At 44.4% G+C, this 19,572-nt stretch overlaps 1 protein-coding gene across 1 annotated transcript in view; it reads left to right on the forward strand.

The window, feature by feature from the left end:
* The window catches only part of LOC134355111 (zinc finger protein 541-like), a 154,052-nt gene that overhangs the window by 64,543 nt on the left and 69,937 nt on the right, over nt 1-19,572 (forward strand). Inside the window, exons 8-9 of the mRNA XM_063064858.1 lie at nt 2,695-2,889; nt 8,745-9,078. Coding sequence (XP_062920928.1) covers nt 2,695-2,889; nt 8,745-9,078 — 529 coding nt within the window. The remainder of the gene's footprint in view (nt 1-2,694; nt 2,890-8,744; nt 9,079-19,572) is intronic.

The following is a 19,572-nucleotide window of genomic DNA, read 5'->3' on the forward strand; positions in this document are numbered from 1 at the left end:
CAGCTCAGGGATCAGAGTTCACAGTTCAGTCCCGGCATCCGCTAAGCAAGTTTTTGTATGTCCCTTCCAGAGTGCGCGTAGGTTTTCTCTAGGCGCCCCAGTTGCTCCCAGAGAGGTGCCGATTAGTAGGTTAATTGGTCAGTGAAAATTGTCCTGTGATTATTCAGGGGTTGAAAGTAGTGGATTGTTGGCTGCTGTGGAGGGAGGGAGGGGGGAGGGGGGGAGAGAGAGAGAGAGAGATAGATAGATAGATAGATATGCGATTCTGCTGTTTTTTATGTGCGGGGACTAGGCTTCAAGCTGTGGTGTTGCCTGTTTGCACCTTCCAGGGAGAGGTGTTGGGGCCAGTGCGTGGCGTCCAGGCTGGAGTCACTGCTTCTCCCCCCGTTGCCCCCGCACACTGTGTTTGCTCGACAGTACAAGCTCTGTTGCGGTCTTCTGCGTATTTCAGCAGTGTTGGGTGGTTTCAGTTTGCGTCTCTTTTATTGATTGGCTGTATCGTTCTATCTTATCAGTGCAAAGTGTGCTTTGTGCTGTGTGTGACTGTTGGTATTGTGTTTTGCAACTTGGCCCCTGTCTCGTTTGGCTGTATTCATGAATGGTTGAATGACAATTAAACTTGAATTGATTAACCCAATGGCAGGTATACTTGGAGATGACATGAAGGTGACGTCCTTAATTTGCACTTGGAGCCTTGAACAAAGCAAACCAGGTGTTTTTGTTTCTGTTTTTCTCTGTGACTTTTTCTTTCAAATATGATTCTACTACTGGAACCTGTGATTTACATTTTGATGGTGTATTATTGGGCCGTGTGAGTGATCTGATGCTTTGCTGTCTCTGAGGGAGTTTGGTAAGCTTTCAAGTGGAGTGTCGGGTCTGGAGTCGGGTCTGAGCCCATGAGCAGCTCAATTTTTCGCCGATTAAAGCATCAAGTGAGATTGAAATCAATAAGATGAGAGTGGTAGGCGAGCGGGTGTTAGGGTGCCATCTGCCTGTGTTTGACTGGTCTCCCTGTCACTTGCTCGGCACTGCCGGAGGAAGGTGGTTACGTTTGACCAGGCTCTCTCTCTCTCTCTCTCTCCCCCTCTTGCTCAATGATATTGGAGTCTTGGTCTTGGGCAAGGTTTAATCGACGTGGTTTGTGGATTGGACTCTGTAGTTCATTTTATGATGTGTTTCTGGATTCTGGTTACTCCTTTTTTTATTGCTATTTTCTGCAATTTTGAGCAGGGAAGACTGGTTCAGTGGTCTGCAGTCAACGAACAACAGTTCAGTGTTGAGTTAAACTGAACTGAACTAAACGGAATATTCCCGGGCTGTTTCACTGACCTTGTGGTTTGATGTTTTATGTTATGTTTTCTGTTGGATTTTTGCCATTTGTGCCATTTGTTCTTTTTTTGTGTGTTGGGGGTTTGATGTTTTCTTTAAATGGGTACCGTGGCGTTTCTTTATTTTGTGGGAAGACGAGTTTCACACTTTGATAATTAACGTATCTGAATCTCTGACTGGACCTACAGTTCTGGAGGCAAAACCCACCCACAACCAACTCTCTTCGTTGGCTTAGGTGCTGAAACAGTCAGTGGTCTTCAGCCTCTCCTCACTTTAGTGTATCAGTTCTTTGAAATATGTGGATGAGTACACACAAATACACATGGGCAGCTCTGCATTTATTGCAGTATGTAAGATTAGCTTTATTTATCATAAGTACATCAAAACATTTAGGGTGGCGGTGTGGAGATACATCTCTACCAAAGCAGGTGTAAAATGCTCCTTCCCTCCACTACCCTGCAGGTCACCCTTGGGCAAGGACTAGCACCTGCTTAGCTCCCCCACCCCAAGCAAGGTCACATGAAGCCATGGAAGCAGGTGGTGGAAGGTCATATGAGCAGCCGGTGCAGATCACAAGTCCTGGTTATGTGACTACTGACGCCAGGCAGACAATCTCTGAAGAGTATTGATAATGGTTGGGATTACCTAGTTTGTAAAGACACTGTGCAGAAGAAGGCAATGGCAAGCCACTTCTGTTGAAAAATTTGCCAAGAGCAATCATGGTCATGGAAAGACCATGATCGCCTACATCACTCAGCACGGCATATGATGAACAAACATCAAAACATTCAGTAAAGTGCAAACCAGAGAAACTCTGCAGATGATGGAAATCTAAGCAACACAGAACTCAACAGGCCAGGCAGCATCTATGAGGAGAGTGCAGTTGACATTTCATGCCAAGACCCTTCGACAAGGCTGGCCCACTGAACTCATATCTATGCCTGTCCAGATAGACCCATTGTTTCAGCTTGTTCCTGCGCCACTGAACTCATTCAGTAAAGTGCATAGTTTGTGTCAATGACCAACACAGTATGCAACTGTGCTGAGGGCAGCCTGCAAGTGTCGGGATGCTTCCACGCCAACATTCACTAACCCTAACCCTTACATCTTTGGGAGGAAACCCACGTGGTCAAGGGGAGAATGTACAATCTCCTTGCAAACAGCAGCAAGAATTGAACCTGTGTCACTGGTGTTGTAACCACTACACTATTTGCTCCCCATTATTTTCACACCAACCATTGTATGATATTTGTAAGCTACTAGATACTATTTTGTAATTGGCGGAAGTAACAGTTACTATTTTGACTTCTGGTGATTGATAACAGTATTGAAAAAATGGATCATGTGGATTGTTTTTTGTTTCAGTACCTAGAGGATAAACTTAGCACACTTCTGTTGAAGAAGCCAGTAGAGGAAAGTGTAGCAATGCCTTTGGTGATCCCAGTCTCAATACCTGTGAAAATCGTTGGCCTTGCAAAAGATAGCAAAGTGGAGGGTTCACCAATTACACCAAAGAAGTTAGCTGCTGCAAGACCGACCTCAAATGACAGCCCTATCCAGGTAAGACAGTCCCTGCAGTGACAAAAGAGGTGCCATTATATGTGACTGATATGACCATCAATTGACACTTACCTCTGATGCACAGTAAAGGCTCATACAGATTAGAAGCAGACTCTTCTGCCCAACTGGTCCATATCCTGATGAAGGGTCTCGACCCGAAACATTGACTGTTTATTCCCTTCCATAGAAGCTGCCCAACCCGCTGAATTCCTCAAACATTTTGTGGGTGTTGCTCAGGATTTCCAGCATCTGCAGATTCTCTTGTGTTTATGGACTGTGCAAACTAAGATGCTCATCCAAGCTAGTCCCATTTACCCAAGTTTACCCCACAGCCTTCTAAACTTTTCCCATCCATGTACCTGTCCAACTGTCCTCTAAACCCTGTTATTGTACCTGCCTCAACAACTTCCTCTGGCAGTTCGGTCCAATTGGGCATCACTGCCTGGGCTTACATAAAAAGTTGCCCCTCAAGTTCCTACTAAATCTTTCTCCTTTCATCTTAAACCTTTGCAACACATAACAAAATGCTGGAGGAACTCAACTGTTCAGGCAGCATATATGGAGATGAATAAACAGTCGACATTTTAGGCTGACACAGGAAGGAGGAAGACGCCTGCCCAAAAGTTCAGGATGCTGTCTGGATTGGAGAGCATGTCTTAGGAGGATAGGTTGAGTGAGCTAGGGCTTTTTTGTCTGGAGCGAAGGAGGATGAGAGGGGACTTGATAGAGTGTACAAGATGACAAAAGGCATACGTCGATGGACAGCTGGAGACTTTTTTCCAGGGCAGAAATGGCTAATACCAGGTGCATAATTTTAAGATGATTGAAGGAAAGTATAGGGGGGATGTCAAAAGTAAGTTTTTTTTTACAGGAGACTGGTGAGTGCATGGAACACCCTGCCGGGGTGGTGGTAGAGGCAAATACATTAAGGACATTTAAGAAACTCTTAGATAGGCATATGGATGATAGAAAAATGGACTGTTATTAGGGGGAGAAGGGTTAGATTGATCTTAGAGTAGGTTAAAAGTCAGCACAACATTGTGGGCCAAAGGGCTGCATTCTCTATTCCAAGTAGTGAATGGGCACTTGATGGTAGGTACTTAGAAACATAGAAACATAGAAAATAGGTGCAGGAGTAGGCCATTCGGCCCTTCGAGCCTACACCACCATTTATTATGATCATGGCTGATCATCCAACTCAGAACCCTGCACCAGCCTTCCCTCCATACCCCCTGATCCCCATAGCCACAAGGGCCATATCTAACTCCCTCTTAAATATAGCCAATGAACTGGCCTCAACTGTTTCCTGTGGCAGAGAATTCCACAGATTCACCACTCTCTCTGTGAAGAAGTTTTTCCTAATCTCGGTCCTAAAAGGCTTCCCCTTTATCCTCAAACTGTGACCCCTCGTTCTGGACTTCCCCAACATCGGGAACAATCTTCCTGCATCTAGCCTGTCCAATCCCTTTAGGATTTTATACGTTTCAATCAGATCCCCCCCTCAATCTTCTAAATTCCAACGAGTACAAGCCCAGTTCATCCAGTCTTTCTTCATATGAAAGTCCTGCCATCCCAGGAATCAATCTGGTGAACCTTCTTTGTACTCCCTCTATGGCAAGGATGTCTTTCCTCAGATTAGGGGACCAAAACTGCACACAATACTCCAGGTGTGGTCTCACCAAGGCCTTGTACAACTGCAGTAGTACCTCCCTGCTCCTGTACTCGAATCCTCTCGCTATAAATGCCAGCATACCATTTGCCTTTTTCACCGCCTGCTGTACCTGCATGCCCACTTTCAATGACTGGTGTATAATGACACCCAGGTCTCGTTGCACCTCCCCTTTTCCTAATCAGCCACCATTCAGATAATAATCTGGTTTCCTATTTTTGCCACCAAAGTGGATAACTTCACATTTATCCACATTAAATTGCATCTGCCATGAATTTGCCCACTCACCCAACCTATCCAAGTCACTCTGCATCCTCTTAGCATCCTCCTCACAGCTAACACTGCCACCCAGCTTCGTGTCATCCGCAAACTTGGAGATGCTGCATTTAATTCTCTCATCCAAGTCATTAATATATATTGTAAACAACTGGGGTCCCAGCACTGAGCCTTGCGGTACCCCACTAGTCACTGCCTGCCATTCTGAAAAGGTCCCGTTTATTCCCACTCTTTGCTTCCTGTCTGCTAACCAATTCTCTATCCACATCAATACCGTGTGCTTTAAGTTTGCACACTAATCTCCTGTGTGGGACCTTGTCAAAAGCCTTTTGAAAATCCAAATATACCACATCCACTGGTTCTCCCCTATCCACTCTACTAGTTACATTCTCAAAAAATTCTATGAGATTCGTCAGACATGATTTTCCTTTCACAAATCCATGCTGACTTTGTCCGATGATTTCACTGCTTTCCAAATGTGCTGTTATCACATCTTTGATAACTGACTCCAGCAGTTTCCCCACCACCGACGTTAGGCTAACCGGTCTATAATTCCCTGGTTTCTCTCTCCCTCCTTTTTTAAAAAGTGGGGTTACATTAGCCACCCTCCAATCCTCAGGAACTAGTCCAGAATCTAACGAGTTTTGAAAAATTATCACTAATGCATGCACTATTTCTTGGGCTACTTCCTTAAGCACTCTGGGATGCAGACCATCTGGCCATGGGGATTTATCTGCCTGTAATCCCTTCAATTTACCTAACACCACTTCCCTACTAACATGTATTTTGCTCAGTTCCTCCATCTCACTGGACCCTCTGTCCCCTACTATTTCTGGAAGATTATTTATGTCCTCCTTAGTGAAGACAGAACCAAAGTAATTATTCAATTGGTCTGCCTGTCCTTGCTCCCCATAATCAATTCACCTGTTTCTGTCTGTAGGGGACCTACATTTGTCTTTACCAGTCTTTTCCTTTTTACATATCTATAAAAGCTTTTACAGTCAGTTTTTATGTTCCCTGCCAGTTTTCTCTCATAATCTTTTTTCCCCTTCCTAAGTAAGCCCTTTGTCCTCCTCTGCTGAACCCTGAATTTCTCCCAGGTGAGCCACTTTTTCTGGCTAATTTGTATGCTTCTTCTTTGGAATTGATACTATCCCTAATTTCTCTTGTCAGCCACGGGTGCACTACCTTCCTTGATTTATTCTTTTGCCAAACTGGGATGAACAATTGTTGTAGTTCATCCATGCAATCTTTAAATGCTTGCCATTGCATATCCACCGTCAATCCTTTAAGTGTCATTTGCCAGTCTATCTTAGCTAATTCACGTCTCATACCTTCAAAGTTACCCCTCTTTAAGTTCAGAACCTTTGTTTCTGAATTAACTATGTCACTTTCCATCTTAATGAAGAATTCCACCATATTTTGGTCACTCTTACCCAAGGGGCCTCTCACGACAAGATTGCTAATTAACCCTTCCTCATTGCTCAAAACCCAGTCCAGAATAGCCTGCTCTCTAGTTGGTTCCTCGACATGTTGGTTCAAAGAACCATCCCGCATACATTCCAAGAAATCCTCTTCCTCAGCACCTTTACCAATTTGGTTCACCCAATCTACATGTAGATTGAAGTCACCCATTATAACTACTGTTCCTTTATTGCACACATTTCTAATTTCCTGTCTCGATGGGCTGAAGGTCCCATTTGTATAATATATGGTTCCATGACAAATTCTCTATCTTCTACAATCACATGGGTGTAATTGGGTGGTTCAGGCTCATTGTGACAAAGGGCCTGTGTGCTGTATCTCTAAATTTTAAAAAAATACAATGGATGACCTTACAGGAATGGGAAATGGGTCCATAAAAGAGGGAAGGGGTTTGAATTAGACCAAAGTGGTGAATGGTTCATGCATCTTGCAGAAATGGGCTTTATAGAATCAGGTTTAATATCGTAGGATATGTTGTGGAATTGTGTTGTTTTATGACAGTAGTACAATGCAATACATAAAAACTATGAATTACAATAAGAACTATACATAGAAAAATTAAATTAAATAAGAAGTGCAAAACAGAGAAAAAAACTTACTGAGGCAATGTTCATAGGTTCATTGTCCATTCAGAAATCTGATGGCAGAGGGGAATAAGATGTTCCTGAATCATTGAGTGTGTGACTTCAGGCTAATGTCGCTATTTCCTGATGACAGCAATAACAAAAGGGCATGTCCTGGGTGATGGAGGTCCTTAATGCTGGATATCGCCTTCCTGAGGCATTGCTTTTTGAAGATGTGTTGGATGCTGGGGAGGCTAGTGCTTGTGATGGAGCTGACTGAGTTTACAGCTCTGCAGCCTTTTCAGATCCTGTGTAATGGTCCCTCCATACCAGATGGTGATGCAACCTGTTTGCATGTTATTAAAGTAGCTATTATAATTGTTTAGCTGTTTATATTTTCATTGTGGCTTCATACACAGATGGTGGAGACTGCTACGAGTTAAGCGAATGAAAGTTAAGTGTATTCAGCGTCATAACACAGGAATATATGGCTGTTAATTTATGTACAATCAAAGCTCCCACATCTGTATCAAGATATATCAGTATAGAAAATAGGACATTACAGCACAGAACCAAGCCCTTCGGTCTATCTAGTCCTTGCCAAACTATTAATCTGCCTAAGCGCAGCGATCTGCGCACAGAAAATAACCCTCCAAACCCCTCCCACCCATGTTCCTATCCAAATTTCTCTTAAACGTTGACATCACACCTGCACCCATCACCCTCTGAGTGAAGAAGTTTCTCCTCATGTTCCCCTTAAACATTTCACCTTCCCACCCTTAACCCGTGACCTCTAGTTCTAGTCCCCCCCAACCTCAGTGGAAGATTTCCGTTCAGATACCTAATGGCAGAGGGGAAGAAGCTGTTCCCGAAACTTTGAGTGTGTGTCTTCAGGCTCCTTGATATCAGCTATGAGAAGAGGGCATGTCCTGGGGTCCTTAATGATGCAACTCTTTGAGCATCGCCTTTTGAAGGTGTTCTCAATATTGAGGAGGCTGATGCTATAATGGAGCTGTCTGTGTTTACAACTTTCTGCGGCTTTTTCCTATCCTGTGCCCCTCCACAGGATAGTATACATGGGGATAAGACTTCTTTAAGCACTTCCTCACGTTGCAGCACTCCGTAGGGACATGACTTCAGACATTGTTACTCCTCTCTGCACCTTGTGGCGTATTGGGCAGCAACCTTGCTGTTTCTTTAGCATTTTGTCTGTGTTTTACAAGACCAAGTTGCTAACGCTCAGCTCAGCACGAATGGAAAGCGTGTGAAGAGCCAGCCAGATTTGAATCCCGGTACCACTCACCTCAAAGTCTACAGATTCCATAACACCACCAGCCGTGTAGTTATTTGGAGCACGTTTGGGCTCCTTATCTAAGAAAGGATGTTCTGACATTGGAGAGGGTTTGTAAGAAGTTTATGAGATTGGTCGCATGAATGGGGGGTTCAGCAGGAGTGTATGATAGCTGTGGGCCTGTACTCAATGAAGTTTAGAAGAATGAGAGAGGATCAATCTAATACTGAAAGCCTAGATAGAGCGCATTTGGAGGGGATGCTTCTAGTAGTGTGAGAGTCTAGGACCAGAGGGCACAGCCTCAGAATGCAAGGACGTCCCTCTAAGAACAGATGAGGAGGAATTTCTTTAGCCAGAGGGCAGTGAATCTGTGAAATTCATTCCTACAGACAATGTGGCAATGAATGTGGTGAAGGCCAAGTCATTGGGTATATTTAAAACGGAGATTTGTGTAATGGTGACATTACGGGGTGAAGGCTGGAGACTGGGTTTCAGGGACATGAATGTACATGACTTCAGAGACTGATACTTTGAAATGCCTGTTAATAATTTGACATTGTATATCTCGCAGGTCCTTGAAACCGGCAGAGCAGCAAGTGTAAACTGCCGAGGCTTCTCCACAAAGCAAGAGAGGAAGCGATGTCGTGCGGAGCCGTTGTTTATCCCATCCCCATCTTCCGGTCAGGCTGGAGTCCAGCCAGGGATGGCACTGTACCAGAGTCACATGCGCTCTCCAGTTTGCTTAGCTGATCACCTTTTGGACAACTTCCAGCCTCCCCCTTACACACCACCGCCAATGCTGAGCCCCATACGTCATGGCTCCGGACTTTACTTCAACAGGATCTGTTCTCAGCCTGGGAGCAGGACACCTTATAGTGTGTTCACTCCTAAAGGTAGTGTTGTAGGTAGGCTCTCCTTTTAATCTTTATTAATTTTTCTTTACAAGAAAATTATACTGGGTATACAAAATTATGAAGGGTATAAATAGGTAAATGTAAGTACATTTTTCCCACATTGTCCCATGATTAGGCTCGGGTTAAATTGGGGGGATTGCTTGGCGACATGGCCCAAAGGGTCAGAAGGGCCTACTCAGTGCTGTACTGTATCTCAATCAATCAATAAATTAACAATCCATGCGTGTGTCAATGGGACTGGACAGAATAATAGTTCAGCACAGACTAGATGGGCCAAAGGGCCTATGTCTGTGCTGTAGTGTTTGATGACAATAAGAAATTTGAAGTTGTCCTCTAACCAATTAATTTTTACTGCAGTAACTTAGGTACTGTTAAAGATTTTTTCGGTAAAATTGATTGAGTTTTTAACTTATTAAGTTGAATGATAATAGTATTAACATTCAGAATCAGGTTTAATATAACTAACAAATTTCAAGAAATTTGTTGTTTTTACAGCAGCAGTAGAATGCAATACATAATAATAGAGATACAAACTGAATTACAGTAAATAAATAAATAAATGTGTGTGTGTAATAGTTAAATTAAACGTGTGAAAAATAGAAATAGAAAAAGTAGTGAGATAGTGTTTACGAGCTCAATGTCCATTTGGAATTTAGATGACAGAGAGGAAGACACTGTCCCTGAGTGTGTACCTTCAGGCTTCTGTCCCTCCTTTCTGATGGTAGCAATGAGAACAAGTCATGACGTAGCTAATGTGGGGTCCTTAATGATGGATGCCACTTTTTGAGGCATCGTTCTTGAAGATGTCCTGGATACTACGGAGCCTGGTGCCCAGGATGGAGCTGACTATGTTTACAATCTCTGCAGCTTGCTTTGATCATATGCAGTAGCCCACACCCCACCCCCCATACTGGACGGTGATGCAGCCAGTTAGGGTGCTCTCCACAGTACATCTGTAGAAATTTTCAAGTGTTTTGGTGATATACCAAATCTCCTCAAACTCCTATTGAAAGATAGCTGCTGTCATGCCTTCTTCGTAGCTGCATCAATATGTTGGGTCCAGGTTAGATCCTCAGAGATATTAAAGCAACACACATCAAAGTTGCTGGTGAACGTAGCAGGCCAGGCAGCATCTCTAGGAAGAGGTACAGTCGACGTTTCAGGCCGAGACCCTTCGTCAGGACTAACTGAAGGAAGAGTTAGTAAGAGATTTGAAAGTTGGAGGGGGAGAGGGAGATCCAAAATGATAGGAGAAGACAGGAGGGGGAGGGATGGAGCCAAGAGCTGGACAGGTGATTGGCAAAGGGGATAAGAGAGGATCATAGGACAGGAGGCCCAGGGAGAAAGACAAGGGGGGGAGGGGAACCCAGAGGATGGGCAAGGGGTATTGTCAGAGGGACAGAGGGAGAAAAAGGAGAGTGAGAGAAAGAATGTGTGTATATAAATAAATAACGGATGGGGTACGAGGGGGAGGTGGGGCATTAGCGGAAGTTAGAGAAGTCAATGTTCATGGCATCAGGTTGGAGGCTACCCAGATGGAATATAAGGTGTTGTTCCTCCAACCTGAGTGTGGCTTCATCTTTACAGTAGAGGAGGCCGTGGATAGACATGTCAGAATGGGAATGGGATGTGGAATTAAAATATGTGACCCTCTGGGAGATCCTGCTTTCTCTGGCGGACAGAGCGTAGATGTTCAGCAAAGCGGTCTCCCAGTCTGCGTCGGGTCTCGCCAATATATAGAAGGCCACATCGGGAGCACCAGACGCAGTACATCACCCCAGCCGACTCACAGATGAAGTGTCGCCTCACCTGGAAGGACTGTCTGGGGCCCTGAATGGTGGTAAGGGAGGAAGTGTAAGGGCATGTGTAGCACTTGTTCCGCTTACAAGGATAAGTGCCAGGAGGGAGATCAGTGGGGAGGGATGGGGGGGTACAAATGGACAAGGGAGTCGCGTAGGGAGCGATCCCTGCGGAAAGCAGAGGGTGGGGGAGGGAAAGATGTGCTTAGTGGTGGGATCTCTTTGGAGGTGGCGGAAGTTACGGAGGATAATATGTTGGACCCAGAGGCTGGTAGGGTGGTAGGTGAGGACCAGGGGAACCCTATTCCTAGTGGGGTGGTGGGAGGATGGAGTGAGAGCAGATGTGCGTGAAATGGGGGAGATGCATTTGAGAGCAGAGTTGATGGTGGAGGAAGGGAAGCCCCTTTCTTTAAAAAAGGAGGACATCTCCCTCGTCCTGGAATGAAAAGCCTCATCCTGAGAACAGATGCGGCGAAGACGGAGGAATTGCGAGAAGGGGATGGCATTTTTGCAAGAGACAGGGTGAGAAGAGGAGTAGTCCAGATAGCTGTGAGAGTCAGTAGGCTTATAGTAGACATCAGTGGATAAGCTGTCTCCAGAGACAGAGACAGAAAGATCTAGAAAGGGGAGGGAGGTGTCGGAAATGGACCAGGTAAACTTGAGGGCAGGGTGAAAGTTGGAGGCAAAGTTAATAAAGTCAACAAGCTCAGCATGCGTGCAGGAAACAGTGCCAATGCAGTTGTCGATGTAGTGAAGGAAAAGTGGGGGACAGATACCAGAATAGGCACGGAACATAGATTGTTCCACAAAGCCAACAAAAAGGCAGGCATAGCTAGGACCCATACGGGTGATATCCTCAGAGATATTGTCACCTGCTACTGAAGTCTGGTGATGGCTTGCTGGTGGTTAATAAGGCAAGAAATATGACTAAATACTTTATTAATAACATTTTCTTTGTGGTATATTTTGGTAACTATCACTGCAAACAATGAAGAGGCAAGTGACTGGGAGGCTGACTTGAGGGTTGAGCTGTGCAGGCGCGATGCAAAGTCAAAGAGAAGCTAGGTCGAGGCATGGTCGAGTTGGAGATGGAGTTGGAGCGAGTGAATCGGAGGGGAGTCAATACGGAAGAGTTTTGGAGCCTGTTCACCTAAACCAGGAGCGAGGTTGGATCGATATAAGCACCGAGTTGATTTGGAAAGGTCCAGAATACCCTTGGGCTACAGGCCAAGAGTGTATCGCTGTGGTGGAGCCCAGGTCCTAGTGTGGAGGACAACTCGCTGTTTGAATGATTTAAAGACTGATAGATTGAGAAGTCGGGGTGTTGGGACAGGAGGCAAGGATCGGGCCAATTCCACGTGCTCTTCCGCGATGCTCATGCCTCTCTCCGTGGCGCTGAGGCTGTGGGCCTACTTAGGCTGCTCTGTGATTTGTGCTTATGGACACTATTTGGTTTAGAAAGCTGTTGCTTCCGTTTCTTGTTTGCATGATTTGTGTTTTTTTCCCTTCCTCTGCACATTGGGTGTTTTTAATTGGGTTATTTCGGGTTTCTTGCTTTGTGGCTGCCTTTAAGCAGACAAATCTCAAGGTTGAATAATGTATACATACTTTGATACTAAATAATCCTTTGAAGAGGTGTTTGTAATCCAGATGCTGTGGACACTCAGTTGTTGGGAGTCTCTGGTGAGAGCTAGGAAAGGATAACTCTTTTGGAATTAACTGATGATGCCACTCACCACAACAGGGTGGTGTAATATATCAGTCACTGCTCCAGTGCTCTAAAGGGGAGAAGTGTTGTCCTGTACACTGGAAGCAGCACCCTAGTTCCATATTATTCATCATTATTATTATGTGTTGTGTTGTATGATGTGGGCGATTGTGGTCTTTGACCATGATTGCTCTTGGGAGATTTTTCTATGGAAGTGGTTTGCCATTGCCTTCTTCTGGGCAGTGTCTTTACAAGACCGGTGACTCCAGCCATTATCAAAACTCTTCAGAGATTGTCTGCCTGGTGTCAGTGGTCACATAACCAGGACTTGTGATATGAACCAGCTGCTCGTACGACCATCCACCACCTGCTCCCATGGCTTCACGTGACCCTGATAGAGTGGGGGGGGGGGAAGGGAGGGACTAAGCAGGTGCTACAGCTTGCCACCTTGCCCAAGGGTGACCTGCAGGTGATACACCTTGCCACCTTGCCCAAGGGTGACCTGCAGGCTACTGGGGGAAGGGGTACCTTACACCTCATTCGGCAAGAGACGTATTCACCCTGCCACCAGAAAGTAATCGGGATTACGGGGAGTAGGAACAAGAATAGCGTTGAGTGGGAATATAAATCAGCCGTGTTAAAATACAAAACAGACTTGATGAGCTAAATGATCTAATTCTACTCCTATGACTTACCATCCTACTAAACTAACTAATTGTGCCCTCTGCAAGCCTCACAAAATGTCAGAATCCCAGTGGTACCATCTACCCAGGCTACTGTTCTTAATTTATGGGAAATATTTTGTGACAGATTACAGTGTTAGACCATATAGTCTAACGTCATCCTCATTCTTGGCAGTTTCTCCAAGAGACTCAAGTAACCTTTGTTGATAAAGTGGCCAAAATGAAATTAAGTTTTGCAGACTTAGACCATAAGACATATGAACAGAATTAGGTCATTTAGCCCATAGAGTTTGCTCCGCCATTCAATCATGGCTGATCCTTTCTCCCCCTCCTTAAAGGCATTACCCAACCTTCTCCCTGCAACCTTTGATGCTGAATCCTATCAAGCTGTGCCATAATTACACTTAAAGACCCGGCCTCCACAGCTGCACGTGGTAACAAATTCCACAAATTCACCACCCTCTGGCTAAAGAACTTTCTCTGCATCTCTGTTTTAAATGGATGCCCCTCTATCTTGAGGCTGTGCCCTCTTGTCCTAGATTCTTTCACCATGGGAAACATCCTTTTCACATCTACTCTGTCTAGGCCTTTCAACATTCGAAAGATTTCAATGAGATCCCCCCTCATCCTTCTAATTTCCAGTGAGTACAGACCCAGAACCGTCAAATATTCCTCATATGATAACTTTTCATTCCCAGAATCATCCTTGTAAACCGCCTCTGGACCTTCTCCAGTGCCAGCACATATTTTCTTAGATGAGGAGCCCAAAACTGTTCACAATACTCAAGGTGAGGCCTTACCAGTGCCTTGTAAAGTCTCAGCATCACTTCTCTACTCTTGTATTCAACACCTCTTGAAATGAATGCTAACATTGCATTTGCCTTCCTTACCACTGACTCAATCTGCAAGTTAACCTTTAGGGTGCTCTGCTCCCTTTGTATCTCAGATTTTTGGATGTGCTCCTCATTTAGAAAATAGTCTGTATATTAATTTCTACTACCAAAGTGCATGACCATGAATTTTCCAACATTGTATTTCATTCGCCACTTTCTTGCCCATTCTGCTAATCTGTCTAAGTCCTTCTGCAACCTACCTGTTTCCTCAACACTACCTGCCCGTCCACCAATCTTCATATCATCTGTAAGCTTGGCAACAAATTCCATCATCTAAATCATTTATATACAGCATAAAAAGAAGTGGTTCCAACACCGACCCCTGCGGAACATCACTAGTCACTGGCAGCCAACCAGAAAATAATCCTTTTATTCCCACTTGCTTCCTTTTACCAATCAGCCAATGCTGTAACAATGCCAGTAACTATCCTGTAATACCATGGCCTCTTAACTTGTTCAGCAGCCACATATGTGGCGCCTTGTCAAAGGCCTTCTGAAAGTCCAAATATACAATATCCACTGCATCCCCTTTATCTATCCTACTTGTAATCTCCTCAAAGAATTTCAACAGGTTTGTCAGGCAAGATTTTCCCTTAAGGAAACCATGCTGACTTTGTCCTGTCTTGTCCTGTGTCACCAAGTATTCCATAACCTCATCCTTAACAATTGACTCTAACATCTTTCCAACCATGAGGTCAGGTTAACTGGTCTATAATTTCCTTTCTGCTGCCTTCTTTCTTCCTTAAAGAGTGGAGAGACATTTGCAATTTTCCAGTCCTCTGGTGCCATGCCAGAGTCCAATGATTTTTGAAAGATATTGCTAATACCTCCACAGTCTCTAACACTAACTCTTTCAGAACCTTAGGGTGCAGTTCATCTGGTCTGGGTGACTTATGTACCCTTGGGTTTTTCAGCTTTTTGAGCACCTTCTCCCTTGTAATAGTAACTGCACTCACTTCTCTTCCTTCACACACTACATCTGGCACACTGCTAGTATCTTCCACAGAGAAAACTGATGCAAAATACACATTTACTTTATCTGCCATCTCCTTGTCCCCCATTATTATTTCTCCTGCCTCATTTTCTAGCAGACCTATATCCACTTTCATCTTTTAATTTTGACATACTTGGGAAAGCTTTTACTATCCACTTTGATTTTGTGTGCTAGCTTGCTTTCATATTTCATCTTTTCCGTTCTCATGATTTTTTTAGTTGCTCTCTGTAGGTTTTTAAAAACTTCTCAATCCTCTATCTTCTCACTACTTCTTGCTTTATTGTATGCCCTCCCTTTTGTTTACACATAAGCTTTGACTTCCCTTGTCAGCCATGGTTGTACTATTTTGCCATTTGAGTATTTCTTCGTTTTTGGAATACATCTGTCATGCACTTTCCTTATTTTTCCCAGAAACTCACATCATTGCTGCTCTGCTGTTATCCCTGCCAGCATCTCCTTCCAATTTACTTTGGCCAATTCCTCTCTCATACCACTGTAATTTACTTTACTCCACTGTAATACTGCTCCATCAGACTTTACTTTCTCCCTATCCATAGAAACCATAGAAAAACTACAGCACAGAAACAGGACTCTTGGCCCTTCTTGGCTGTGCCGAACCATTTTCTGCCTAGTCCCACTGACCTGCACACGGACCATATCCCTCCATACACCTCCCATCCATGTATCTGTCCAATTTATTCTTAAATGTTAAAAAAGAACTCGCATTTACCACCTCGTCTGACAGCTCATTCCACACTCCCACCACTCTCTGTGTGAAGAAGCCCCCCCCAAAGTTCCCTTTAAACTTTTCCCCCCTCACCCTTAACCCATGTCCTCTGTTTTCTTTTTCTCCCCTTGCCTCAGTGGAAAAAGCCTGCTTGCATTCACTCTATCTATACCCATCATAATTTTATATACCTCTATCAAATCTCCCTTCATTCTTCTACGCTCCAGGGAATAAAGTCCTAACCTATTCAACCTTTCTCTGTAACTGAGTTTCTCAAGTCCCGGCAATATCCTTGTAAACCTTCTCTGCACTCTTTCAACCTTATTAATATCCTTCCTGTAATTTGGTGACCAAAACTGAACACAGTACTCCAGATTCGGCCTCACCAGTGCCTTATACAACCTCTTCGTAACATTCCAGCTCTTATACTCAATACTTTGATTAATAAAGGCCAATGTACCAAAAGCTCTCTTTACGACCCTATCTACTCGTGACACCACTTTTAGGGAATTTTGTATTTGTATTCCCAGATCCCTCTGTTCTACTGCACTTCTCAGTGCCTTACCATTTACCCTGTATGTTCTACCTTGGTTTGTCCTTCCAAAGTGCAATACCTCACACTTGTCTGTATTAAACTCCATCTGCCATTTTTCAGCCCATTTTTCCAGCTGGTCCAAATCCCTCTGCAAGCTATGAAAACCTTCTTCATTGATCACTACACCTCCAAAGTTTGTATCATCAGCAAATTTGCTGATCCAATTTACCACATTATCATCTAGATCGTTGATATAGATGACAAATAACAATGGACCCAGCGCCGATCCCTGTGGCACACCACTAGTCACAGGCCTCCACTCTGAGAAGCAATCCTCTACTACCACTCTTTGGTTTCTTCCATTGAGCCAATGTCTAATCCAACTTACCACCTGTCCATGTATACCTAGCGACTGAATTTTCCTAACACACCTCCCATGCGGGACCTTGTCAAAGGCCTTACTGAAGTCCATGTAGACAACATCCACTGCCTTCCCTTCATCCACTTTCCTGGTAACCTCCTCGAAAAACTCCAATAGATTGGTCAAACATGACCTACCACGTACAAAGCCATGTTGACTCTCCCTAATAAGTCCCTGTCTATCCAAATGCTTGTAGATTTTGTCTCTTAGTATTCCCTCCAATAACTTAACCACTACCGACGTCAAATTTAACCGGCCTATAATTTCCCAGATTACTTTTCAATCCTTTTTTAAACAATGGAACAGCATGAGCCATTCTCCAATCCTCCGGCACCTCAGCTGTAGACACCGACATTTTAAATATATCTGCCAGGGCCCCTGCAATTTCAACACTAGTTTCCTTCAAGGTCTGAGGGAATACCCTGTCAGGTCCTGGGGATTTATCCACTTTAATTTGCCTCAAGATAGCAAGCACCTCCTCCTTTTCAATCTGTATAGTTTCCATGATCTCTCTACTTGTTTCCCTTAATTCCATAGACTTCATGCCAGTTTGCTTAGTAAATACAGATGCAAAAAGCCCATTTAAGATCTCCCCCATTTCTTTTGGTTCCGCACATAGCCGACCACTCTGATCTTCAAGAAGACCAATTTTATCCCTTACAATCCTTTTACTCTTAATATACCTGTAAAAGCTCTTTGGATTATCCTTCACTTTGACTGCCAAGGCAACCTCATGTCTTCTTTTAGCCCTCCTGATTTCCTTCTTAAGTATTTTCTTGCACTTTTTATACTCCTCAAGCACCTTATTTACTTCCTGTTTCCTATACATGTCTCTCTTCTTCTTTATCAGAGATACAATATCCCTTGAGAACCAAGGTTCCTTATTCCTATTCACTTTGCCTTTAATCCTGACAGGAACATACAAGCTCTGCACTCTCAAAATTTCTGCTTTGAAGGCTTCCCACTTACCGATCACATCCTTGCCAGAGAACAACCTGTCCCAATCCACGCTTTTCAGATCCTTTCTCATTTCTTCAAATTTGGCCTTCTTCCAGTTTAGAACCTCAACCCTGGGACCAGATCTATCTTTATCCATGATCAAGTTGAAACTAATGGTGTTATGATCACTGGAACCAAAGTGCTCCCCTACACACACTTCCGTCACTTGTCCTAACTCATTTCCTGATAGGATATCTAATATTGCTTCCCCTCTAGTTGGTACCTCTATATATTGATTTAGAAAACTTTCCTGAACACATTTTACAAACTCTAACCCATCTAGACCCCTAACAGTATGGGAGTCCCAATCAATATGTGGAAATTAAAATCCCCTACCACCACAACTTTATGTTTCTTGCAGTTGCCTGCTATCTCTCTGCAGATTTGCTCCTCCAATTCTCACTGACTATTGGGTAGTCTATAATACAACCCCACTAATGTGGCCATACCTTTCCTGTTTCTCAGCTCCACCCATAAGGACTCAGTAGACAAGCCCTCTAATCTGCCCTGCTTGAACACTGCTGTAATATTTTCCCTAACAAGCAATGCAACCTCCCCCCCACCTTTCATTCCTCTGCCTCGATCACATCTGAAACATCGGAACCCTGGAATATTAAGCTGCCAGTCCTGCCCTTCCTGTAGCCAAGTTTCACTGATTGCTATAACGTCATAATTCCACGTGTCAATCCACGCCCTCAACTCGTCTGCCTTCCCCGCAATACTCCTAGCATTGAAATATATACACCTCAGAAGATTTTTACCACCACTCACAACCTTTCTATTAGCGGCTTTGCTTGAACTTTTAACATCATTTATTTTCACCCCAGCCTCACTGTCAGCTCTGGCACTGTGGTTCCCATCCCCCTGCAAATCTAGTTTAAAGCCTCCCCAACAGCACTAACAAACCTCCCTGAAAGTAGTTCAAGTGTAACCCGCCTCTCTTGTACAGGTCCCACCTGTCCCAGAAGAGGTCCCAATGATCCTGAAATCTGAAACCCTGCTCCCTGCACCAGTTCCTCAGCCACTTGTTCATCCTCCAGAGCATCCTATTCTTAACCTCACTGGCACGTAGCATAGGTAGCAATCCTGAGATTACCACCCTCGAGGTCCTGCTTTTCAACTTCCTACCTTACTCACTCTCCAGGACCTCCTCACTCTTCCATGCTATTTCATTGGTACCGATGTGCACCACGACATCTGGCTGATCACCCTCCCACTTCAGAGTGTCATGCAAGCGATCAGAGACATCCTTGACCCTGGCACCTGGGAGGCAACAAACCATCCTGGATTCTCTGTCACGACCACAGAACCTCCTATCTATACCTCTAACTATCGAGTCCCCTATCACTACTGCTCTCCTCTTTTTCCACTCTCCCTTCTGCACTACAGAACCAGACTCAGTGCCAGAGATCTGGCTGCTGCAGCTTGTCCCAGGTAAGTCATCCCCCCCAACAGTATCCAATGCGGTATACTTGTTGTTGAGGGGAATGGCCACAGGGGAGCCCTGCTCTGCCTGCCCTTTCCTCTTCCCTCGCCTGAAAGTGACCCAACTTCCTGTGCTCTGCTCCTTTGGCGTAACTACCTCCCTGTAGCTACTATCTATAATCTTCTCATTCTCCCGAATGATCCGCAGGTCATCCAGTTCCTGCTCCAGTTCCCTAACGCGGTTTGTTAGGAGCTGCTGCTGGATGCACTTCTTGTAGGTGTTGTTGTCAGGGACACCGGA

The sequence above is a fragment of the Mobula hypostoma genome, chromosome 12 (assembly GCF_963921235.1).
Source record: "Mobula hypostoma chromosome 12, sMobHyp1.1, whole genome shotgun sequence".
NCBI classification, from domain to species: Eukaryota; Metazoa; Chordata; class Chondrichthyes; order Myliobatiformes; family Myliobatidae; genus Mobula; species Mobula hypostoma.